This window comes from Cricetulus griseus, chromosome 6 (assembly GCF_003668045.3).
Source record: "Cricetulus griseus strain 17A/GY chromosome 6, alternate assembly CriGri-PICRH-1.0, whole genome shotgun sequence".
NCBI lineage: Eukaryota > Metazoa > Chordata > Mammalia > Rodentia > Cricetidae > Cricetulus > Cricetulus griseus.
In genome coordinates, this window is record NC_048599.1 from 135351559 (window position 1) to 135377872 (window position 26314).

At 38.9% G+C, this 26314-nt stretch overlaps 1 protein-coding gene across 1 annotated transcript in view; it reads right to left on the reverse strand.

Annotated features, from left to right (window-relative positions):
- LOC100759779 (histamine N-methyltransferase) overlaps positions 1-22726 on the reverse strand; it is a 41741-nt gene extending 19015 nt beyond the window's left edge. Inside the window, exons 1-4 of the mRNA XM_027422777.2 lie at positions 22612-22726; positions 21208-21317; positions 12951-13097; positions 9114-9166 (exon numbers count right to left, since the gene is read on the reverse strand). Of these exons, the coding sequence (XP_027278578.1) occupies positions 9114-9166; positions 12951-13097; positions 21208-21293 (286 nt within the window). The 5' untranslated portion in view covers positions 21294-21317; positions 22612-22726. The remainder of the gene's footprint in view (positions 1-9113; positions 9167-12950; positions 13098-21207; positions 21318-22611) is intronic.
- Positions 22727-26314: the final 3588 nt, after the last annotated feature.

The following is a 26314-nucleotide window of genomic DNA, read 5'->3' on the forward strand; positions in this document are numbered from 1 at the left end:
ATTAGGCAAATCCAAATGTGTGATTCTAATTGAGCCTCCCAACAGCCAGCATTTGTACCAGGAGCTGGAATCACAAACTCCCCTGTATCTCTAGCCTACAGACTGCAGACTCTGCATTTCTCAGTCATTGTCATCATCATGTGAATGGGCCTGTTATCACTATACATGTGTACCCTTGTAATTCTGTTTCTAGAACATTTCCACTATTAAACCTTTTATATAACTATCCTACAAAAAATGAAACTTTAATAGAATGGGTTCAAATTGATTATGGTTCTTTTTCAATAGTACCCTAAGGCAGGTACAACCAAGTATGAACAACTAACACTAACAAGTTAGTATTCACTTCAATGACATTATTTACATAGCCATATTAATGACCTTTTTAACATTAGAATTCCTAAATGTAACTGAGCTCAAAGAAAAGAAAAATTTCCCCAACCTACTTTTTTGTTGTTGTTGCTTTCCAAATGTTAAGTTATAAATTATACTTTGTTAGAAACAGTTCTAGGAATTTACGGAAAAAAAAAAAACTTGCAATTAGTTTCTGCCCATATACTTGCCTTCTCTTTATTTTTTCCTAGCCTCAGAAACCCAAAACTACTTTCTTCCTGTCTTCTCTCATTTCTTTATCAAGCAATTGTTTTTTGCTGAAGTTTCTTTATACACAGGAGAATCAAGCCACTCCCTTGAAGTATTTCTCTTGGAGGTTTCTCTTACCTGATGAACACTGTACAATCAATACACATTAACATGCATTTCTCTTACTAATCTGCCTTTCTGTAAAGGATCCATACAACCAAGAACTCAGGGAGGTAAAGGAAGGCAATATTAAAACTCTCTACAGTTGCAGTATCACATAAAATACACAGCAGGGTTTTGAAAAATATACAGACTGCCAATAGGACACCTTATGGAGTTCTGCAGGGCAAATGATAAAAGTACAAAGGCTAAGTTATAACTAATAAGGAAGCAAGAGAACACACAGAGGGGTGTGCAGGGAACACATTGAAGAGACAACCCTTGGCACCATCTATATGCTTAACATTAGCTCTCTGCTGGGTTTTAAGCCATTACACTAGAACTTTGACATTATTTTGAATAACTAGCCGGTTTCTACATGATGTTTATTGTTGAGAGTGCCTTTAATAAAATAGAATTACTAAAGGCAATTAAGGCTTTAAGGAAAATTAGACCTGAGATTGTATTTCAGCTCAAACTCTGCCACTTTCTTCCAGATGATAAACATCTTAAGACTGCAGGCATCTCAACATGAGCTACTATGATTTTAAATAAAGCCCTAAAGAGATGCTAGAAAAAAATAGTAACACCTGCAAAATGTCAAGTAACATTCTCACAAAATAATAAACTTACGATAGCTGGACCCCTCTCTTATTCCTCTTCTAAAAATAACGTGCATAGATAACTACTACAGTATTTAAAGAAGGATGTACATAAAATGTCAGTATGTAAAAAGGTCTTGGCGACTAGTTAGGTGTAGTGGTGCACACTTGTAACTCGAGCACTAAGGATGCTGAGGCAGCCGGATCATGATCCAGACTGAAGTACACAATGACACTTCATATAAAATAAAAACAAACGAAAAACTCAAGACAGCAAAAGTATTGACAAATTCGGAAAGCTACCTGAGCATAACAAGTTCACAAGCTTATTTGTTAACCTTCTGTCCTTATGTTTCATATCTATAAATTAGACCTAATATAGTCTATGCTACAGAGTTACTATAAATATTACAATATATGAAGATAAACTTTCATAGTTAATGATATGTAATAAGTATTGAATAAATTGGAGTTCTTGTAGATTAATTCAATAATTTAACATTTTTAAGATTTATTTGTTTGCCTTTTGTGAATACTCCAGGTATGCAAATGCCCACAGAGGCCACACACGCCTTTCTGTATATCTGTGAAACATAAGCGTGTCACATCCTCAAAAGCCAAAAGAGGACACTAGATTTCCCTGGGACTGGAGTTACCGCTGGTCATGAGCTTCCATGTGGATACTAGGGATCCAGCCCTAGTCCTCTGGAAGAGCAGCAGTGGCTCCTGACCAGTAAACCATCTCTGCATCCCATATATGGCCTTCTAATTTACAAACAATAGTTGTTTTGTCCACACTTTGTTAATTATCATTGTTTTACTGTTTCAAGTCTTACTAAATTGGCTCAAAGAATCTTGTTTGCTCTGCTTTAAAACAGTAGCTCAATGGCATGTACTCTTGTGATCCATTCTTGGTTAATATACTTATAGAGAGTCCTAAGTCTTAAAGACTATATTAGCAAGGTCTACATCAGCATGTAATAACTGTCATTTTGCTATATATTAGTAATTCAAATTTTAACCATTTTAAGTTACAAGTAATTAAAACCTTGTCTAAAGATTGAGTGCATGTACAGAAGCCCAGGGAAAAAGAAAAAAATATGATCTAAATATATTAAATTTAAAAAAAAGTTTAAAAATTTCACATCTTCAACAGAACCAAACATGGTGACAGCCATTCGAATGGAGAACCTTTTTCCTAAAAGGCTACTCATAAAACCACAGAATTGTAGACTACAAGTGACTCTACTAGCCCAAACATTCAAAATATTACTGCTTATGCCCTTTTGTAAAACATCTGAACAGGGTTTTGTTTCCCAGGATATGCTGACATTCATGAAGGAACAGGTGATTCAGCTTGTCTAGACTGTTACTTCTGCTTCCTAGCAGTTTTAGTTATTGGCAAATCCTTATAGTGAACTGAGAAACCACCTTCCTGGGCTATGAATTTCTGAGAACAAATATTTTGCAGGTTTTTCAACAGGAGCTATCTGAAGACAGCAATCAGTACACTCAACTTCATTTTTCTTGCTCTCTCATCCCCAAATGCTGTTTTTCATCATTCTCAATTTATTGAACTTGATGATTAAACATTAACCTTTGTTTCCAGCCATCTCCTAGTACAGGAAGAAATGGAAGTAATAAGCTGGTGTTACAAAGGATTTAACAATAAACTTGCTTAAAAATTAAGTTACACAAAAGTAAACTTTATCTTTAAAAAAATACAAAGCGTGCCTCTGCCAGGAAGGTGAAGAGGTCACAACCTTGGCCTATAGCCACTAATTAGGTCCTGTGCCTCTTAACAGAAAAAAGGATAATTCACCAGACGGGTATGATGACCCTAGTTAACACTCACTCAGGAAAAGCAGCCTAGGTCTGTGTAAAGATAACTATACCAGTATTATTAAGTTGTAAATCTACCCATTTACTCAAACAATGAAACTCTGCAGTTGTCTCTGTAGAACAATTGGCCAAAGGGTAGCTTAGCACCATGAACCTGTACAACCTAAGGGGATTTTCTGTTCAAGGCCAGTCACCCTTTGTTGCATTAGTCAGAACAAGTCACACATTGATGTGGTGCAAGTTATAATTTGTCTTAGTAATAAAAACCCGGAGTCAGATATAGGGGTAAATGCTGAAAGATCAGAGAAACAGGGCAGCCAGCCACTAGTTCTTACCTCTACTGAATCCTCAGACCAAAGAGGTGATCCTTTCCCTACAAATCCTCAGACTGAATTCTCAGACTGAATGCCATGCTCTTGTCTCCTCCCACCTTATATTCCCAGACATATCCCTTCCTGTCTCCACCTCCCTAGTTCTGGGATTAAAGGTGTGAGCCACCACCCCTGGCTCTGTTTCTCTTTTAGACTGGATTAATTTCGTGTTACCCAGGGTAGCCTTCAACTCACAGAGATCTGTCTGCCTCTGTCTCCCAAAGGCTGGGATTAAAGGTATATTCCACCACTGCCTGGCCTCCATGGATAACTAGTGTGGGTAGCTCTGCACTCTGATCTTCGGTTAAGCTTTATTTGCTAGAACACAAACAGAGTATCACCACAACTATTTTTCCTGGAATGGCATAGTACCACCATTACACTGCTTTCTAAGCCCAGCAGACACATCAGTCCATTTAGACCCCACTCTAATTATCTTTGTTCTGCTGCTATCCTATCTTACCAGATACACCGGCCCACTTGCTTACCTAACAGCTGGAACCAATAAACTTCTGTGCTCCCTTAAATTTTATTTGCGAAGGAAGCTAAAATTAAGAATCTGCTAGGATCATATTTTCTCTTTTTCAACCTGTAAAAATGTTGTTTTTTTTTATTTCACATGCATTAATGTTTTACCTGTATGTATGTCTGTATGAAGGTGTCAGATCCCCTAGAACTGGAGTTAAAGATAGCGATGATCTGCTATGTGGGTACTGGGAATTGAACCGGGTCCTTTGGAAGAGCAGACAGTGCTCTTAACCACTGAGCCATCTCTCCAGCCGTAAGGATCATATTTTCAAATATTTCAGCATTTCTAAATCATTCATTCTCTCTTTCATCAAGTTAATAATTTTTATATCTATTTTGTACAATTTGTTGGACCCAGGACTTTAGTCTACCTAATAATGTTCAGGTTACCTTGTAAACTGAATTAAGTTACACAAAAGTAAATTTTATCTTTAAAAAAATACAAAGCGTGCCTCTGCCAGGAAGGTTATGAGGTCACAACCTCATAAATTTTTTTCTATTTTTTATCCTGTATAGAAATTCTGGTGTCTATGTGTTACATAACAAAAAATTCACCTAACCCAAGTGCTCTCAACTGATAACAGTAAAATTATTACCAAAACAATTATGAGAGGGTTCATAACACCTATACATAATATAATAGATTAATGAGAATTCAAATAAAAAGCTGCTGGATAGATTATTGAGTTCAGTTCTGTCTAACTCTTGTAATGCTTTCTGATACTTGAATATAACTGGAAAAAATAAATTTCATATATGCCAAGTCCATAGCAAGGAGAACATATTACCATTAACTCCTTTCTGGAACATTTTTCAGGAATAAATGTTAAATAAGTAGCATCCCCTTACCAAAAATACTATCGATTTCTTGTTTAACATGTGCCACCTAACTTAAAACAATACTCCTAGAAATTAAATGATAGTAAAGCCCTAACAGATTTAATTTTAAGGTAACATCAATATTGAAAATGAACAAAAAAAGCAAATTCTATCAGATTTAGGATAAAAATAATGTCAATTCTCTAAAAAGCAAAGCAATTGCTGAAGTCAATGTGATATGATTATAGAAACCCTGAAAAAGAAAAACAAACAGCAACAACAAAAATTCCTGCTGCTCATTACTTCTGATTAAAGCATACAAACACCAGCATGTACACATAAACAGCTGCTCAGTCTGGAATTTGTAAAGGTTATATGGTCTGAGTTTTGTCCATAAATCTGTCTTCTTTGTGATTTCCTTTCTGTTTATTCATACAATATTTGTTTCAGGCATTTCTCCCTCACTAGAACATACAATTTGTAGATAATAGTGCTATGGATATGGAAAATTACTTAAAGACTACCCAAAGGAGTTTTCCATCAATTTCCTTTCTTTTGAACTATATAGAGCCCTAATAATTGCTTGGATTATTAATAAAAACCTTACTATTTTTCATAAGGTATAGAAAGTCTACTGACATAAACACCAGTTTCTATAAAGAAAAAATTGCATACGCATACTCTCCTGCTCCTATTTCTGAAAATAAAAAGTAACCAAAGAACATGAGAACTAAGTGGTATAAAGCAGTGTTGCTAAAATTTCTTCCCAGGGGGAGATGAAACTAAGGTCTATCCCCTCTTCTAGTGAAGATATTAGGCTTCCTGACGGAGCACAGGTGAGGAAATACTTAGGGAATATGGGCACTCCTTCCCCACTGGCCACTACCTGGAAATCCTCAGCCAGTGGAAATGAGGGCTTCCCCATAGCCATCTAGATGGATTCCCCCTTTCTAGTCTTCCCCCTTGGCATATATACAAATTTAGAACATATATATACATATATTTATGTATAATAAATATATGTATATATATGTTCTAACCCCTCCTCCAGGGCATGTACAGAGTTGGCAGTCTATAAGGAACAGCTGGATACTTAGGGGAAGGTGTAAACTATCAATAAGCCAGCTAAGATGACCTTTTGCAAGGGGGCAGAGTTTGCCTCAAGATGGCAGTTACTGGGCTCTGAGGACAATCACCCATGATAAGTGGCAACTTCACGTTCAGAGTTCTTCGATGTTTGCTTGGGTATGTGTTAGCTCAATTGTGCTGGGAGAAATGGCATCACTGTATGAATGGAAAGGACATTTTCACGAGGTAATGTAGCAGATCTGCTGACTTTCCCTTTGTGTGTGAGGATAGAACGTGCAGACAGTGAAACCAGAGTCCAGGGAGCTAAGACTGTGGTGAGATCCTGTGAAGTGTGTTGTAGGACCTCAGCACGAAGAACAGAATAAGACCAATGGCTGAATATGCAAGAGATTAGAGTTGAGAGACTGAGCCACAAGTACAATCAAGTTCAAGGATGATATAAACCTCTTAATTGAAGATGGTAAAATATGACAGATCCTGACTCTCTGGGGCAAGGATGTGTGATTCCTCAATGGACTGTGCCTGCCTTTAGGCTGTCGGATGAATATTCCCTATCTGCAATATGAAATTTCAAAATACATGAAATTCCATTCATTCATAGCAAGGACACCTTGTCTACGCAACTATTCAATGTACTACTTATTTATTTCATTTGGTTAATGAAACTAAGTATATAATTTGAATTTCTCTTTAAGTTCTTCTTATGTTTCTGATTAGTTTCTTAGGAAGAATGACCCTATTCCATATTCTGTCAAAGATAGAGCCTGGTATCAATAGAAGGTTTAGCCTCCAACAAAAGTACTCAAAGTATTCTTCCCTTTATATTTTGATGAATCCTATTGGCACCTAGGTGCTTATTGATGTAAAGAATCAGTGTGCAGGCTGGATATTCTTTATAAGATAGCTCGTAAGCATGCGGATACATAGCTGAGCAAATTAGTGCATGCCTTTAACCCCAGCATTCACTTGGGAGGCAGAGGCAGACAGATCTCTGAGTTTCAAGCCAGCCTGCCTTTGCTCTACAGAGCAAATTCCAGGACAGCCAGGGCTTCACAGAAAAATCCTATCTCAAAAACAAAAACAAAACAAAAAATAAATTATGTAGATACATTTGTATTAGAAATTCAATTAGCTTTATATTAAAAGACAATTAAATAAACAGTGATAGAGATTATAATTAATTATTGTTGCTTGTAGGGCTTTTCATACTCTCTGAGCATATGTGACAGGCACTATGAATTTATAGTCCTGCTGCTTGGACGCTATCTGAAACTCATATGCAAACATAATGGAAATACTCTCTTCATTAAGTGAATTAAAAGGACACCCCTTGGGTAATTCATCACTATTTCAATTCTTGTGCTTATAGTATCAGTAAGCAATAACCCAGTATCATAGCTTAAACATTCTCCATAGCATGATTAACAACAGTAACCTTCTTGATTTATCTTTGCTGCTTTCTCTATCTATGTGGTTAAAGATAACAGAGCAAATGGATTTTTAGGATTAGCCCTAATTACATTATAGCACACTGAATTTTATGAAAACTGAACAAATAATGCCACTATAAACTAGCTATTCTTTTTCACTGAAGGGCTCTTGATTTCCTTTGTGTTCATATGAGCTACAATCCATCTCATTCATATGGCGCTGTGTTTGTATTTAACAGGCTTAAGGACACTAAGTAACAGGTGGCAGCATAGTTTCCACTTAGTAGGCTGTAATCATAACAATGTCAGCATGTTTTATATTAATATATTAAGTTAAAGATGTCTAACACCTTGAAAATTAAACGAATACTAACCCTCAAGAAGAAACTTGTCATTTTAGTGTTTCTTGCCTTACAAGATGAATAGCATATGATTAGCACTTTATAAATGCTTTCTTATTATAATCCTGTGGATGAGACTCAGTGTTTCCAATTTACTGATGAGAAAAACTCAGTTTATGTATCAGTCAAAGATACACAGTTCATTGGGGGTAGTTACAAATAATATGTACATCTATCTGCTTTGCCAGAGTTAGGATTTTTCTTATAGAATAAAACCTCTTAAGAATAATAAGACCAAGTTATGCTAATAAAACACAGATAAGAATGTGCTTTGAGTGATTAAAAAATACTTTTAGAATTCATTCAGAAGAAGGAACTAGTAAGGTCAATTCATTTTAGAGATGAGGATACAATACTGTAAATTAACTATAATTAAGTAATTTTTGCCCATATTGAGATATTTTCAATGAAAGGAGTTGTACATCTACTTACAGTCTGGTGAAAGTTTCCAGGCCTTCACATGGACCAGTAATAGTAAACAAATAACCAATCCATGGACTACTCTTTTTAGGGAGAATTTTAATTGGTCTTAATAATAAAACAATGAGTCAGATATTAGGAGGTGAAAGCTGAAGGATCAGAAAAGCAGAGCAGCCAGCCCCTAGTTCTTACCTCTATCTCAGACGGAAAGAACAATCCTGTCTCTACAAATCCTCAGACTGAATGCAATGAGCTCCTGTCTCCTCCCACCTTATATTCCTCTCTCTGTTCAGCCATCTCACTTCTGTCTCTCCCTCCTTTGAGCTGGTATTAAACGTGTGAGCCACCACTGCTGTTTCTCTTTTAGACTGGATCAATTTCATGTAGCCCAGGGTGGCCTTCAACTCACAGAGTTCCATCTGCTTCTGTCTCCCAAGGGCTGGGATTAAAGGTGTATGCCACCACTGCCTGGTCCCTATGGCTAACTAGTGTGGCTAGCTCTGCACTCTGATCTTCAGGCAAGCTTTATTTGTTAAAAAACAAACAAAATATCACCACACTCCTTAAAGGGCTCAAGCTTAAAGAAATTCTGGAACTTCCCTTTTCTATATATATGTAAATAATTTTGGATAAGAAATAATATTCAAAGTTATCCTGGCTTTCTACTTACAAAAATAATAAGAAAATTTCATCTCTTACCTATCCTACATTATAATGAAGGCTAATATCTCAAGCCAATGAATCTATTGAGGGCAATTAATTTGAGTTGAATGATAACAGTATAAGTATTTATAAGGTTCATGAGCTATGTAGCTAACAAATACCATGATGCCTTTAGCAGAATATAAATTTTGTATGTATTATTCATACCTGCACCTCCGCCTATGCTCAGAATCTTAATTTCTGATTTTGTTTCTCCAATCCTGAAAAGCAAGCAAACAAACAAAATTATAGAATTTAGGAAAAACACCAAAGGTGATTTGCAATTCTTTCTATCAAGTCCACTGAAAAGCAAAGACTAATGGATGAATGGACAGTCATGTCTGTGGTTCTTTATTTCTATTGCTCTTTTTAGAGTCCCTGAAAACATAGGCTCCATCTCTTTCCTGTACTTAGGAGACACAGAAGCACCACTATAAACATCTCACATGGAAAAAGTGTCATTTCTTTGGAGACTAGAACACATGGTTCTGTGGACCTTTTACATGGATGACATAAAGCCTGGGCCTGGGCCTGGGCCTGGGAAAGGACATGGTGATCCATGCCACCTCTATATGTCTTTTCCTCTTTCTTCCCCCTGTTTTCTTTTCAATAAACAAATATGTGTTATGTGTTTATTGTATGCCTATCCTAGGAATCAACTTTTTAAAAAAATGAGTAAGTACTTTCAAGGTAAAATCAGAATGCATTCCACCCATGGCATGGGTAGGAAATTCTCCAGGCTTCTTTCAGATGCAGATTTAAGGGTCAGAAAAAGGTCTGAGCACACAATTGCTGCCTGAACAAAGGGGAAAAGAGAGTGTTCTAAAAAGAGGCTGCAAGATAGACTGACAGAAGTTTTCATCTAACTTACCAAGTTTTTTTCTAAGAAATTTTAGTTTAGCAGATATTCGTAAGTGAAGAATTTAAGAAGAAGCACCTGGATCAAGGATGAATTCCTGAGAGTTATCACAGTAAGTTCAATATTCGGAAATTTTCAAAATTCAGTAAACAAAGCAACAAAGCCAAACAGAAAAACAAACAAGAAAACAGCATCTCAAGAATGTAATGAAACTGAAGAAATAGAAGAAAGCATGTTATTCAAAACTACTGAAAAAAATTTACAAGAAACTGAAGATTTTGATATGGACAAAAAGGTTTAGTTAAAAATAGTTGCTTTTGGAGAGTGGAATTCATTGACAAAGTATTTGGGAAAAGGAATTACTATTTGCTGTTGTTATCTGCTTTCTAAAATCATTTGGATTTTTAAAACACAAAAGCATTTTATTAAAAAAAAAGTATTACACTAATTATGCAATTGCCATACCCAACCTCCCACTTTCGAAAACTACTCCCTTAAAGAAACAGGGAGGTTTGGAAGCATTTTGTAGCACCATGTAACTTTTAAACTACTTCAAGCAAAAAATGGAGTTCCTTTTCGCAGAATCTAATTTTAAAGGGAAAATATGTTCTCTTTTCTTTTCTCTTTCATTCTTTCTTTTTCTTTTTTGTTTTCTTTGAAACAGAGTCTCACATTGTAGCCTATCCTGGTCTGGAACTCATGATCTTTGTGGTAATATATTGTTTATGTTCTAATAAAGCTTGCCTGGAGATCAGAATGCAAAGCTAGTCATAGCCACAGAGACCAGGCAGTGGTGTTGCACATTTTTAATCCCAGCACTAGAGAGGTATATAAGACAGGAGCAGGATCTCTGACCAGGCAATTAGGCTCTAGCCATGCTGAGGACAGGACAGCCCCAACCTTGGGAGAGGTAAGATCTCTCTGGTGTTTAGCATTTTTAATCTTCAGTTTGAACCCCAATATCTACCTCTGGTTTTATATTATTACTGCTACAGATATTGCCTTTGCCTCCTAAGTGCTGGGTTACAGCATGGGCCCCCATGTCTAGCAAAATTGCTTCCTTAATAATGACATTTGGAGTCAGAAATTCATAACTTTATGTATTACCACTGTATCAAATCTCATGTCTTTCACAAATTCTACCCTCAAAATTCCATCTAGACTAGATGCATTCAGAAGACAGGGTAGGGCCATTGTTGTGTTAAACCCATCCATCTTAAGACTAACCTGAGAGGGTGAAGAAAACCAAGGATCTGGTTAAGCTAAGAGGTGAATGTGTATTATCCAATCTGAAAATGTATTGAGAAAGTAACCTATAACCTGTACTTTTAGAAATGAGTAGAAAGGTCCCAACATGTAAATTATAATTTCAGATAAAAGGTGTCTATTTGGTAACTGCTTTAATGGTTTTTACTTTGAAAATGTCAGACATATACATAAAAAGTTTTGATCAAATTCACCCAGTATTCCTTCTGAAGGGACTAGCCCACTCCAGCATGTGGCTCTGGCAGGCTATGCCCTTCTCCCAAGTTCCCTCTGCCTTGCTAAAAACTGTTGGATTACACTCCTAAAGCTAGCCAAGAAGGTCTATTTCCTTGTTTGGCCATTTCCTCCTCCTGCTGACTACCAAGGTCTAGCCATAAAAGTATTAAAGTCCAGCAATCAAAAGCTCCCTTTAGTTCACCTAATTAACATTGCCAATCCAAACACCCATGCATCTTAGCTCATTTTAACACAGGCCTTCCCTTTATCTCCCCCTAAAATTATACCAGCAAGGCCATTTGTTGCTGTTTTGTTGTTGTTGTTGTTTTGTTTGTTTTGGTTTTGTTTTGTTTTCTTGTTTTGTTTTGTTTTTTTGCCTGGGTCAGAAAGTAGCCACTTTAACTTTTCTTCCTCCATTAATAAAGGATCTCTCTGTGAAAACGGGAGTTTGGGTGTGGTTTGTGTCTAATTCAGGGCCTCAGAGGGAGCCTTCACTTTCTTCTGAAATTTTTCCTCTATCTCCCAACCACCAGGTGTCCCTCCCAACTTCTTGTGCTGTGGACTGTAAATCCCAAATCCACTTATACTTAGTGGAATCTATCTATGAGTGCATAGGGTGGGGTGTTTAGCCCATGGTTTAGATATTTTACCCTTTATCCTATTACACATCAATTCTTTAACCTTGTTAAGACAGAAAATACAAGGCTGGGGAAACAGCAGATAAAAGGAGGAAGAGAAGGAGGAGAATTCTGTATTTGTCCAACAAGTCTGCTCTAGTTAGACAGAAGAATTACCACAGGAAACTAACTCCACAGAGAAAGTCAGACTGCAAAAGATAAAATACCAGATTTCTTTGTTGTTTGTAAATTAGGTCCACAGTCAGTCATTTCTTACTAGTTTTCCATAGTTACTTCTTGAAACAGAACAAGTGGAAACAATTTATCCCCAGATAGTTGACTTGATTATCTTTAGCCTGCGGAATCCATTACCTGGATAATGCTTATCAGCTTTCGTACAAATTGAACACATTAATCAAAAATAAGTGATAAATAAAGGAGTCTGGAGAGGCAAGAAACCAGTTTCACTGAGAATGGTTAAGACAATCCCTTTTCAGGATCATTTTAGTAATATTAAGTTGAAAGGAAAAGACAGCTTTTGGCAGAATGATTACAATAACAGATAAAGGAAATGAATTGAATTCATTAGAATTGAGAAGCACTAATTCTCTGCCCTGAAGCAAACAGTATTCTGCAATTACTTATATTTGATTCTAAAGAAAAGAACACTAGTATCCATTTGGAACTTTAAAAAAAAATGAATTTGAAAAGAAGCTAGAAAAAAAATCTGAGGTTAATGATTTGTACCTTATCTTTTTCCAAATAAGGTCGGGCTTGTGCCTTTAAAGCCTTCAAATGGTTAACACTGCACTGCCAGCTATGCAGCACAAATCAGTGTCTCGGTATTTAAAGGGTATTTAAAGCAAACACAGAGCAGCAGAAGCTAGCCCAGCCGGTTTAGGCAAGGTCCGGCCGCAGCAGGTAGCTGAGATCCGCTCTAACTCTAATCCCAATGTTTCCTCCACCTCTGCCTACCGATTGGGCTGTGTCCAACTATCCATCTTTGGCCCACTGGTTAGCCCATTGACAGAAACGCCTTTTTGTTACCTTGCTATTATGCCTGGCAGCTTCTTGTCCATGAATTCCTGCATGCACTGGTGTTCCGTGGAATTGTTTAGAAACCTCCGGAAAGATTCAACGTATCTGCTGTGGTCAGAAAACAAGCTCCTCATGCAAGATGCCATATTGGGTTCCCTAATAAAGACAGGGAGGGGAGCTGAGTTTAACTTCCTCTCTTCCTAGTTCCTTCTTTTCCCTCTTTCCCTCCCCTCCCCCACTAGTTTCTGTAACCCAACCGTCCCACAAACCCCGCCAAATAAGAAAAAAATAATAATAATAATAATACATGAATAAGAAATAAACCACAGTACTTAAACGTGCTTTGCATTTGACATGCGCCCAAAACTGGCAAGCGGAGCTCAGTGAGGTAGGAGACTCCTGTTGGTGCTTCACCCCCTGTACAGCTGCTTTCTGGAGACAGGCTGTAAAGCAGCCCGCGGTCCACAAAAGCTGTAAAAGCATTCCAATCACTTCCTGTTTTTTCAGCAGCTGTCACAAGTGAGTTCCAAGTGGGCAAGAGAGCTGTTTTGTTTTGTTTTTAAAGCAAAACACTAGATTGACCAGGATTACTGCAAGACCACATGCCACCTTCAGAAACCCAGAGTTGCTAAAATTTAGGGCCAAGAACAGCTGGCTCTGCGTGATTGTTGTCTGGAGTTCCCTGCCTTCATGTGTCTTAATTTTTGACTCTTAAGCTCATCTGCTGATTTGTTGGAATCAAATCTGGAAAATTTTTCAAGTCGAGGAGGAGCATGAGAGCTTTAAGCTAAATTTAAAGTAGCCTGAAGCTGTCCATGTTCCCATAAAAGGATTGGCACACGTACTCCTAATTTTGAGCCTCTTGAAAATGAAGAATTCACCCATGGTTTTTTAGGGCTTGTCTTAAGTCCCACTTTCATCTCTACATGATTGTTAGCTAATAGATAGAAACAGAGGCATAATGCTCTCATAAAATAAGTTGCACACAGACTTTTGTTTCCTTAAATAGTTAAAAACATGTTTATGCATTTACACTTGCACTGACAAATGTTGATTCCTTCCACTAGTGAGGTGTTCTGCTCTGTTCCATGTTCTCCATCTCTTTCAGTATCACATGGATCTAAGTGTTACTAATAGCAGACATAATTCCACTGAGTGGAATTCAGTAAAGCCACAGCACCCACCCTTGCTTCCATAAAAATCTTTACGTCCAATCCAAACCTATTGCCTTGGACCTCCTAGATAGAATTCCCATTACAGTTTGCTTAAACTAAGCAAACGGCATACAAATAATCTCAAAAAGAAAGGAAAAATGCTAAAGTCTCTCTCTCTCTCTCTCTCTCTCTCTCTCTCTCTCTCTCTCTGTGTGTGTGTGTGTGTATGTGTATGTGTGTGTGTGAGTGTGTGTCTGTCTGTCTGTCTCTCTGTCGTCTCTCTGTCTCTCTCTCTTACACACACACACACACACACACACACACACACACACACACACACACACACATCAGGAGAAATACCTTTACAACTAATATTCATGGAGAACTTCTAACCATCACCCTGGAAGGGTGTTGTTTCCTTGGAAATTGAATTGCTGGTTTTGAACATTGTCAAGACTCTTAATCCAAAGTATTAATTTGATTAGCAAGCTCTTTGTCCACTCCCAGCAACAATTCAGGACCCTGGTTGTTCATGCCCTCTGTTCATGCCCTCACACAGAAAATACCATGCTTGTCTATGACTGTGCTAATTTGTTACATGATAATTGTGAATATTAATTTTCATTCCATTTCATTGACAATAAGTGAGGATAATGTTCATTCTGTTAGCTCTGTAGAGCTTCCGTTCATTCCCTTCACTCTCATTTCAATGGGATCCTCCTGATGCTTTTCTTTATGTGTATGTGCTCTTTATAAATTAGATATGTTAATCTTTATAATATTTTAACAAGAATTTTTCTTGATATAACATTTACCTTAAAAAATAAAAATAAAACCTAGTCATTGAAAAACCTGAAATCAAGACTTAGGACAACAGTACTCATTCTATAAGGTATTTTTATATAATTTGCTCCTTGATTCTCTTTGGTTGGAAAGACTGTGTTCCTTTTAAAAAATAACACTTGTGCCAGTCGGTGGTGAAGTTGTGAATGCCTTAATCCCAGCACTTTGAGGCAGAGGCAGGTGAATCTCTGTGAGTTTGAGGCCAGGCTGGTCTACAGAGAGAGTGCCAGGACAGAAACAGCTGTTACATAGAGAAACCAAAGAACAAAACAAAACAAAAAAGGCACTTGTAAATAATCACAGTATGTCAAAGGCTATCTATTTGTGGACACTACTACTGGGACTAGAGTATTGTTTCACAATACTTTGCTTACTCCAAGATCTTCAAGATTTCATTAAACACTCTACAGAATATAAACTATATAATCAGATAATTTATAAAGAATGCTTATTTGGCTATTCAAAATATATATTAGCCTATCAAAGTGCTATTTAACCATTTTCACATGCTCTCTTGAAATATTTACTTATCTCTGGCATTTTCTGATTAGTTTTTCATACCAAATTCTTTTTTTAAAAAAGGAATGTTTTTGCTTTCAGCATGACTTGCATTTTATTAAGTTCTGGTTTCAGCAACCACAGCTTCCTCTTAACATTTATATAAAACATTTTTTCCCAGTCCATAAATCACCTGGAATTTTCTGTGGGATTGAAACATCAAGCTGTCTGGTTGCAATGGCCAAATCTCGAGACTCCTTTCCCTTCCTTTGGAATATTAGACCACACACTACAACATCTATTACTACAGTAACTTCTCAGTGTTAATAAAATCATTATTGCCTTTAGAAGTCTTTTTAGCACATGAGGATGCAATTCTAAGACACTTTTAAAATGAACTTAGGATTCTTATTTATTGTCTAACCAAACTGGAGTTCCCAGCCCACGAACTTCCATTTATTAAGATTTTATCAAAGTACCTTATATGCATTATCTCATTTAATACCCTCACCTCCTAGGTAGGGAGTTATTGATATTAGCAGGTAGGATTCAGATCCCTAAATTACAAAAGATCACAGGACATCTAAAAGAATAAAGTAATGTTTCATACAAGGGTTATTATTTTTCTTATCATGTGGGGAACCTTGGTGGATTCCATGGAGGGCGAGGTAGAAGGAAGCTGAGGATAAACATGCCAGGCAGCAGAGCTTAAGAGGGGAGTTTTATTAGAAAGAGAAGGAAAGAGAAAAGAGGTAAAAAGACACAGAGACAGAGAGAGGACAGAAGAGAAGAGGGAGAGAAGAAAATTCCAGTCTGCCCCAGGTGAACAACAGGAAAGAGAGAGGGAAGAGAGAGAAGTGGGCAGGGTCTCTCTCTCTCTCTCTCTCTCTCTCTCTCTCTCTCTCTCTCTTTTTTAAGATGAGACATGTTGACTAGTTTATTATACGGGCCCAGGAGAGTAGGGAGACTGAGAGAAAAGAGGAACAGGGGTAATGGCTGACTGCCATGGCCGGTCGCCATAGAGAGAGGCTGAGAGAGAGCCAAGAAGAAACAGAGTAGAGAGAGAGTGACATAGGAAAGTTGGAGCTCTCAAAGGGAAGACTGCGCATGCGCACTGAGGTTCCACACATGTCCAGAGTCATAATGGGTGACTGGTGATGTGGCGATGATGTAGCACGCTTTCTTTTCTTTTCTTTCTTTTTTTTTTTTTTATTAGTTCAAGTTAGGGAACAAGCTTGGTTCACATGTAAGTCACTTCTCCCTCTCCCTCTCCCTCCCCTCACCCCCATCCCTCCTCTCCCACACCCCAACATACCCCCCACCCCATCCACCCACCACTCCCCAGGCAGGGTAGGGCCCTCAACAGGGGCTCTGCAAAGTCCACCAAAACTTCCTGTGCTGGGCCTGGGACCTTCCCATGTGTCCAGGGCCAGAGTGTGACCCTTCACGTGGGATGGGCTCTCAAAGTCCCTTCTTGCACCAGGGAAAAATACTAATCCACTTCCAGAGGCTCCCTGGAGTGCAGAGGCCTCCTTATTGACATCCATGTTCAGGGGGCTGGATCAGTCTTGTACTGGCCTCCTGGACAGCATCTGGGGTCGATGTGCTCTCCCTTGTTCAGGCCAACTGTTTCTGTGAGTTTCTCCAACCTGATACAGACCCCTTCGTTCTTCATTCCTCCCTCTCTTCAAATAAATTCCAGATTTCAGCTCAGTGTATATCTGTGGATGTCTTTCTCTGCTTCCATCAGCCACTGGATGAGGGCTCTAGGATGGCATAAAGAGTAGCCATCAATCTCATTTTAGGGGAAGGGCTTTTAGGTTATCCTCTCCACCACTGCCTGGATTGTCAGATCCTGTCATCCTTGTAGGTCTCTGGAGATCTCCCTGGTTCCAGATCTCTTCTCGGACCTATAGTGGCTCCCTCTGATATGGTATCTCTCATCCTGCTCTCTCTCCTCTATTCTTCCCCCAACTCAATATCTCTGCCCCTCCATTTCTTCTCCTCTACTCCTCTTCTTGTGCTCTTATTGTGGCAGCACCCTTTCCCCTACCCTCATGCTCCCAATTAGCTCAGGAGTTCATGCCACTTCCCATTCCTGGAGTCTATTTATCCCTTAGAGACCTTCATGTTTCCTAGTTTCTTTGGTGAAGAGGATTATAGGCTGGTAATCCTTTGCTCTATGTCTAAAATTCATATATGAGTGAGTACATACCATGTTTGTCTTTTTGTGACTGGGTTACCTCACTCAGGATGGTTTCTTCTAGTTCCATCCATTTGCCTGCGAATTTCAAGATTCCATTGCTTTTTTCTGCTGAGTAGTACTCCATTGTATAAATGCACCACATTTTCTCTATCCATTCTTCAGTTGAGGGGCATCTAGGTTGCTTCTAGGTTCTGGCTATTACAAACAATACTGCTATGAACATGGTTGAACATATGTCCTTGTTGTATGAACATGCACTATTTGGGTCTATACCCAAGAGAGGAATGGCTGTATCTTGAGGTAGACTGATTCCCATTTTTCTGAGCAACCACCATACTGATTTCCAGAGTGGTCTTACAAGTTCACACTTTCACCAGCAATGGAGGAGTGTCCTTCTTCTCCACATCCTCTCCAGCATAGATTGTCATTGGTATTTTTGATTTTAGCCATTCTGACAGGTGTGAGGTGGTATCTCAGAGTTGTTTTGAGTTGCATTTCTTTGATGGCCAAGGATTTTGAGCACTTTCTTAAGTGTCTTTCAGCCATTTCAGATTCCTCTGTTGAAAAATCTCTGTTTAGTTCTGCACCCCACTTTTTAATTTCATTGTTTGGTGTTTTGGTGAGTAGCTTCTTGAGCTCCTTGTATATTTTGGAAATCAGCCCTCTGTCAGATGTGGGGTCGGTGAAGAGCTTTTCCCATTCTGTTGGCAGTTGTTTTGTGTCCTTTGCCTTACAGAAGCTTCTCAATTTCAGGAGGTCCCATTTATTAATTGCAGACCTCAGGTAGCACGTTTTCTTATGCATGCCCTGACCATTGTCAGGAGGCAGGGCCTGAACCTTTCATTCCCACCTCTACGTATTATTTTTAAAAAGGTGGGGTGTTAGACATGGCAGGTTAAGGAATAAGGGCGTCGAATTCTCAAGACTGCTTCCTGCTGACGTGGGGGGCGTTGACCATCTTTAGAGGACCCGAGAAGGTTGGGGTGCTGTCACGTCTTGGGGTAGCTGGTTGTTTCATTGCAGTCCAGGCTGTAAAGAACTCCCTGACGCCCCTTAGACCTGTTTGTTTGGATCCAATTCAGCTCCCTGGAACTTACAAGAATCCTTAGAGTTTGTGGAAACGTAAGTATTAGACACATTAGCAGCATATTTATGTTAGAAGCAACTTGGCTGAAAGCATTATCATTTTAAAATTGACAGTTTTTTTTTAGGATAATGAAAATCATCTTAATCTTGACCTGGTAGTTATGATCGTACAATAGTATTGTAGAACTGACTATGAACAGTAGCATGAAAAATAGAGAAATCGGGAACATATTTCATGCTTTTTAATGTCACAACTCACTTTATCATCACTTAAGCCTTTTTATCCTCAGACCTTTATAACTTTAATTCATACACTTTATATTACCATCTTAGACCTTCCATTCTCAGACCTTCACAACTTGCATTTATCCACCATGTTAGACCTTTCCATCCTCAGACCTTCGTAACTACATTCTCAGACCTTCATACATCTTACACTTTCCTATCTTCACATAGATAAACCCTAAAATACCTGTTCCTGGAATCTGTTTTGCTTTAAGCTGTCAAGACTACCAGTCATCAAAAGCATCAGAGTTCTTGAGAAGGATAAGATTTTACCTGAATCAATGATTAAAGAATAACAGAGACTTGCCAGCAGGCTGCATAGACAGCCACCCCCAAGGTCCTCCATCCATAGTAGTGGACTGCAGGACACCTGCTTTCTTGCTGATAGCATGTGACTTGTGGATTACAGACTATAGGAAGAGTCGCCTACTGTTGACCCAAGCAACTCCGGGAAAGTTGATTCCATTGTCATCTTATCCACAGTCTGGAGTACCTTGTAGCAGTTGAGGTGAAGGGCAGGTTTGCTCAGTGACTAGCGTTGTCACTGACTCGAGATGAAGTTTCTTTAGTGCCCATCAGTCTTCTTGGAGGAAATAGGGTGGAGCCAGAAGCTGGCCTATCTCTCTGTTATAAAAAGCTTTTTAACAAAACATTTTAAATGCCATATTCTCTAGATCTCTGAGCATTTGAGGGCTGTCTGTTTAGTATCTCAGCAGTTAAGTTTGCCTTTAGTTAGAGAAAACTCCCCTTTTGTGATAAAAGCTGTACCTTTGTAAACGGTTTACAGGATGGACCGAGTGGTATAAATATTTTGTTAGTTTGAAATAGACCTTTGTGATTTTAAATTTTGATCATCATTTAAAGATACATGAGTTAAATTTAAGTTGTATAGACTTAGCTTATATTTTAAGTATAGTTAAATTAGACCTTTATGACTTTAAATGTTTACCATCATTTAAACATTCATAGCAATTTAGAAATATGAGACTTAGCACAGTTTAATTTAAGTTGCATATAGAGCTAGATAAGTATAAAGTTAAATTACAGGTACAGAGACAAGCAGGACTGGATAACAGTAAAAGGGGGAACCAGAATATAATTTCTGATCCGTACATTGTAGCAAACAGACAGGAGATTTAAAGGGACAGAGTAAACTTAAACAGAGGGCCCTGGAAAGGCATAGTATTTAGTAAACAAGCCATGAACAACAGAGCCAGTTAAAGAAGAAATCACACACAAAAAAATAAAATAAAAAGCAAAAAGATCTGGCAGAAATCAAAAAATCCGGTAGACAGGTTTGCTGGCACAGGCTGCTGGAGCTGGGCGTGCCTACAGGTAGGTCATATGACCAAGATGGCGGCCCCCAGGTCAGTCCATATGGCCAAGATGGCGTCGACCATAAGCTGTTTTTGTCTGTTTACCTGCTTGTTGGATGAAACCAGAAAGGTTCCTCTATGCATTTCCCATCAGTGAGGCAAGTGGAAAACCGGCAAAAACTCCTCTCTGGATGCACATCTGCCCGTGGGAGTTGCTAGGGGCCTGGCCCCAAAGGGGACACAGCTGTCCCGAAACCAAAAAAGGACCCAGCGGTCCGAACTGAAAAAGCAAAAAGCACCGCTCCTGGAGCGGGATCCCATGCCTGACCCTCAGGAAATGAACCCAACAAGTGAAAGAAGAAATAAAAGGCAAGATGTCTAGTGGCAGTGCTTGTCCGTGCAAGTCAATGAACTGAGTGGGCAGGCCTTAGGATGGCACATGACCAAGATGGTGGCCCCCAGGTTAGCCCACATGGCCGAGATGGCGGGGGCCCTCGTAAGTACATTCTCAATTGCGAGAAGTTTTTCTCCATGAGTGAGGCAGTAAGAAACAAACAAACAAAACTCTCAGAGCGTCTCAAGCAGACACTGCCAAGAAGAAACACAGGCAGAGATAGACAAAAAGATGAGGGACATTCCCAGGTGAAAGAAATTTCCCACTGGGAGGCAGAAGTCCGCTCATTTACCTACTCGCTAAGATCCTGTAAAATGTATTTCCCGTGGGCAAGGCCAAAAATGGCACAGATTGCTCTGTCTGAGAGCACCCAGCAGAAAGCCCGAAAGAGGCTCAGCAGTCCGAAACCGAAAAAATGTACCCAGAGCTAACTCCAAAATGTAGTGCTGGGTCTGCCCCATGGGATAAGTTATGGGTATCTTACTGGATTGCAGCAAACAGGCAGATGAGTGCGTTCCAGAGATCCTTAATTGGAAAAGCAGCGAGTTGAAGTGTACAGAGTTCTGGCATCTCAGGCTCTGAAGGCAGGAGGAACTGTCAGAAAAAGCCGAGATGGAAGTGGGTTATGAGTTCAGATTTTAGGATCCCTGAAATTTCCCATGTCCCTGGCAGGAGAAGTTACAGAGAAAGCCTATCCCGCCAGCAAGCTTCAAGAGTTTACAGAGAGAGCCTAAACCAAGTCAGGTGCCAATGTTATGTTTTTATTTTTAAAAAAGGGAAAAGAGAAAGCTTTAAGATGAGACATGTTGATTAGTTTATTATCCAGGCCAGCAGAGTAGGGAGACTGAGAGAGAAGAGGAACAGGGGTAATGGCTGACCACCATGGCCGGTCGCCATAGAGAGAGGCTGAGAGACAGCCAAGAAGAAACAGAGAGTAGAGAGAGGGGTCTCTCTTTTAAAGGGGTCCTTTGCACCTACGTGCAAACTAATAGTCATGGAACCCTGAGCTGACCAGGGTACTGCCTGAGTGCATTTTGCAAGGTGACAGGGGCAGACCAGCATAATACCTGAATCCTTACACTTACTATTCTGCACCATTTCAATATAAAGATTATTTTATATTATTACTTTCCTAAAGACAATTAGAGCATTAATTAACAGAGTAGTCCTGTATTCCTCCTATGTATATTGCTAGGACACCATCTGTGTTACACATAAAAAAATTAAAACACACACACACACACACACACACACACACACACACACACACAAACACACACAAATCCCTTCTTCCAATGTATGCTGTACCTAAAAAGCAAGCAAGTGAAAAACAGAAAAAAACAATAGGAAAATCTAAAACATCTGTTTGTTGTAAACAATGTTCTTCATTTTAGCAATATTAAGTCTGACTTTCAATATGAGAGCAATGTTCTTAATCCTATGGCTTCTTATCCTTAACTATATACCCAATTTCTAAATAATTCCAACACTATGAAATTATTTTTAATGAAATAGTTTAAAGAATCTCATTTTTTATTTTTATTCTTAATTGAAAATAGATTCTTCTCTCATACAATACATCCTGAACATGATTTCCCTTCCCTCCCACTCCTCGCAGCTCACACCCACCCCTCATCTCCCCTAATCCACGCCTCCTCTGCCTCCCATTAGAAAAGAGCAGGCCTCCAACAACAAACACAACAAACAAAATACAATATGACAAGGCAAAAGCCCTCTCAAAGAAGCTGGGATAAGGCAACCCAACAGGTGGAAAAGGGTCCCAAGAGTTGGCAAAAGAGTCGGAGACACCCCCTCTCCTACAGTTAGGAGTCACACAAAAACACCAAGCTAACCATCACAACATACACACAGAAAACCTGGTGCATACTCATGCCGCCCCTCCTGTTGCCACTTTAGCCTCTGTGAGCTCTGTATGCACCCAGCTTAGCTGAATCCGTGGGTCCTATTTTCCTGGTGTCTTCCATCTCCCCTGACTCCTACAATCTTTCTTCGCCCTCTTCCAAGGGTTATCCCAAGTTCTGAGGGGAGGAGACCTCCAATTTATACTTTCTCTCCTCATAATGTCTGGCTGTGGGTCTCTGTATCTGCTCCCATCTGCTGCCAGAGTAAGTCTCTCTGACAACTACTGGATAAGGCACTGATCTATGAGTCTACGAGTAAAGCAGAATATCATTAGGAATCATTGGATTTCTTTCCCCCTGCCAGTTGTGTTTAGGTCTACCCTAGGTCTCAGAGCTAGTCTCCAGTTCTTGGAGATCTAGGCAGTGTAGAGCATGGGCTCCCTCTTGTGGCATGAGTCTCAAGTTAAACCAGCCATTGGCTGACCACTCCTACAAGTTCTGCACCACCATTGCCCTAGTTCATCTTGCAGGCAGGATAGATTGTTGGTCAAAGGTTTTGTGACAATGTGGATGTCCACTTTTCTCTTTTGTAGCTGACAAAGTACTTTCCCTAAGCAAAGAGACTAGAACGTGGGGTTGGGTACTCCAATGCAAGCACAAGCTCCACCTCTCCACATTCAGTGAGCTATGTAGATGTTGTCCTCAGCAATGGGGCTCTACTACCAGTTTGCAGAGAGCAACCTTCTATCTTTACACCAGCCTGGGTTGTTTGGGGTTCTCCATGGGACCCCCTCAGTCTACAACTCAACTGAACGCAATAGGAAGCCATGCCTGGCTATAAGAGATGGCCAGTTGAGATTCCATATCCCCAATTACTAAAAATCTTCACTAAGATCACTCTCATAGATTCCAGGAAGTTTCCACTGCACTAGATTTCCATGCCACCCCTTAAATGCCTCCCAATTCCAGCCATTCTCTCCCTCCATCCAATCTCCCCACACACACACCTAATCTCTCCAGCTCCTCTCAAACTCCGTCCCAGTCCATCTGTAAAATCTATACCATTTCCTCTTCCCAGGAAGATCCGTACATCACCCCTAGACACCTGCTCTTTACTTAACCTCTCTGGGTCCGAGGACTGTAGCTTTGCTATTATTTACTTAACAATTAATATCTGTATATAAGTGAATACATACCATATCTGTTTTTCTGGGTCTGGGTTATCTCACTCAGGGTGATTTTTTCCAAGTTCCACTCATTTGCCTGCAAAATTTCATGATGTCATTGTTTTTAACATCTGAGTAATACTCCATAATGTAAATGTACCACATTTTGTTTATCCTTCTTCTGTTGAGAGACATCTAGGTTATTTCTAGTTTCTAGCTAATATGAACAAAGCTGCTATGAACATAGTTGAGCATGTGTCCTTGTGGTAGGATGAAGAGTCCTTTGGGTATATGCCCAAGATTGGCATGGGTGGATCTTGAGGTAAATTGATTTCCAACTTTCTGAGTAACTGCCATATTGATTTCAATAGTGTCTATACAAGATTTCATTCCCAACAGTAATGGAGGAGTGTAGCCTTGCTCCACATCCTCTCCAATATAATTTATCACTTGTGGTTTTTAATCTTAGCCATTCTGACAGGAGTAAGATGGAACATCAAAGAGGTTTTGAATTGCACATCCCTGATGGCTAAGGATGTTAAACATTCCTTTAAGTGTTTTTGGCCATTTCAGAGTCCACCACTGAGAATTCTCTGTTTAGATATGTATCAATTTTTAAAGTTTAATTATTTTAATAACTAGTTTCTTGAATTCCTTATATATTTTGGATATTAGTCCTCTATTGAATGTGGAGTTGGTAAAAATCTTTTCCCATTTCTGTGGCTGCTGCTTTTGTCCTATTGATGATGTCCTTTGACTTATAAAAGCATTTGAGTTTCTTGAAGTCCAGTATATTTATTATCTATCTTAGGGCCTGTGCTGTTGGTGTTCTGTTCAGAATGTCATCTTCTATGCCAATGCATTCAAGGCTATTTCCCACTTACTCACCCATCAGTTTCAGTGTGCCTGTATTACTGTATTACATTTGGACTTGAGTTCTATGCAGGATGATAAGTATGGATCTATTTGCATTCTTCTACATGCAGACATCCAGTTTGATTAGCACCATTTGTTGAAGATGCTCTTTTTTTTCCAGTGTGTATTTCTGACTTCTTTATCAAATTCAGGTGTCTATAGATGTGTGGATTTGTGTCTGGGTCTTTGATTTTATTCCATTGATCAACAACTCAGTTTTTATGCCAACACCTCATAAGGTTTTCTGTAACTATAGTTTTGTAGTACAGCTTGGAATCAGGGGTGGTGATTATGCCCAGAAGATCTTTTATTGTACAGGATTGTTTTAGCTATCCTGGGCTTTTTGTTTTTCCATATGAATTTGGAATTGTCCTTTCAATTACTGTAAAGACCTGTGTTGGAATTTGATGGGATTGCTTTGAATCTGTAGATTACTTTTCATAGGATGGCCGTTTTTACTGTTAAACCTCCCAACCTATGAACATAGGAGATCTTTCCATCTTCTGATATCTTCTCTAATGTCTTTCTGCAGAGACTTGAAGATTCATTATACAAGTCTTTACTTGCTTGGTTAGAGCTACCCAAATATATTTTATATTATTTGAGGCTATTTGGAAATTTGTTGCTTCCCTGGTTTCAGATTTCTTTCTCAGTCTGTTTGTCATTTGTATATAGAATGGTTACTGATTTTCTTGAGTTAAACTTGTATCCAGCTACTTTGCTGAAGGTGTTTTTCAGCAGTATGAGTTCCCTAGTAGAATTTTGGGGGTCACTTATATATACTATATATAATCTGTTAATAATGCTATTTTGATTTCTTCTTTTCTAATGTTTATCACATTTATCTCCTTGAATTATCTTATTGTTCTAGCCAAAATTGCAAGTACTATATTGAATAGATTTGAAGAGAGTGAACAACCTTATCTTAGTCCTGATTTTAGTGGAATTGCTTTGAGTTTCTCTCCATTTAATTTGATGTGAAATTTGGGCATGCTGTATATTGCCTTTATTATGTATAGGTATGTCCCTTGTATCCCTAGTCTTTCTAGGACTTTTATCATGAAGGGGTGATGGATTTTGCAAAAGCCTTTTTCTGCTTCTAAAAGGATGATCACGTGTTTTATTTTCTTTCAGCTTGTTTATGTGGTGGATTGCATTAATATGTATATTAAACCATCTGTGCATCTCTTGGATGGAGCTTACTTCATCATGGTGACTGATCTTTTTGATGTGTTCTTGGATTTGGTTTGCAAGAATTTTATTGAGTTGTTGCCATTGTTGTTGGTGGTGGTGGTGATGGTGGTTGTGGTGGAGGAGTTTGTGTGTGTGTGTGTGTGTGTGTGTGTGTGTGTGTGTGTGTGTGTCTGTGTCTGTGTCTGTGTCTGTGTCTGTGTCTGTATCTGTGTGTCTGTGTGTGTGTGTGTGTGTGTGTGTGTGTGTGTGTGTGTGTGCATGTGTTTCCCTTCTTTTGTATTTGCTAGTGTGAGATTATTTATTTCCTGTGCTTTCATGGGTGTAGTTAACCTCATTGTGTTAAAATTTCTTTCTAGAACGTTCTGTAGGACTGGATTTTCCTATGATATTTTCTGCCCCTGAGAAGACATTTTATGGATATCTACATGTGAGCAGGGAGGGGTCAGAGTAGAAC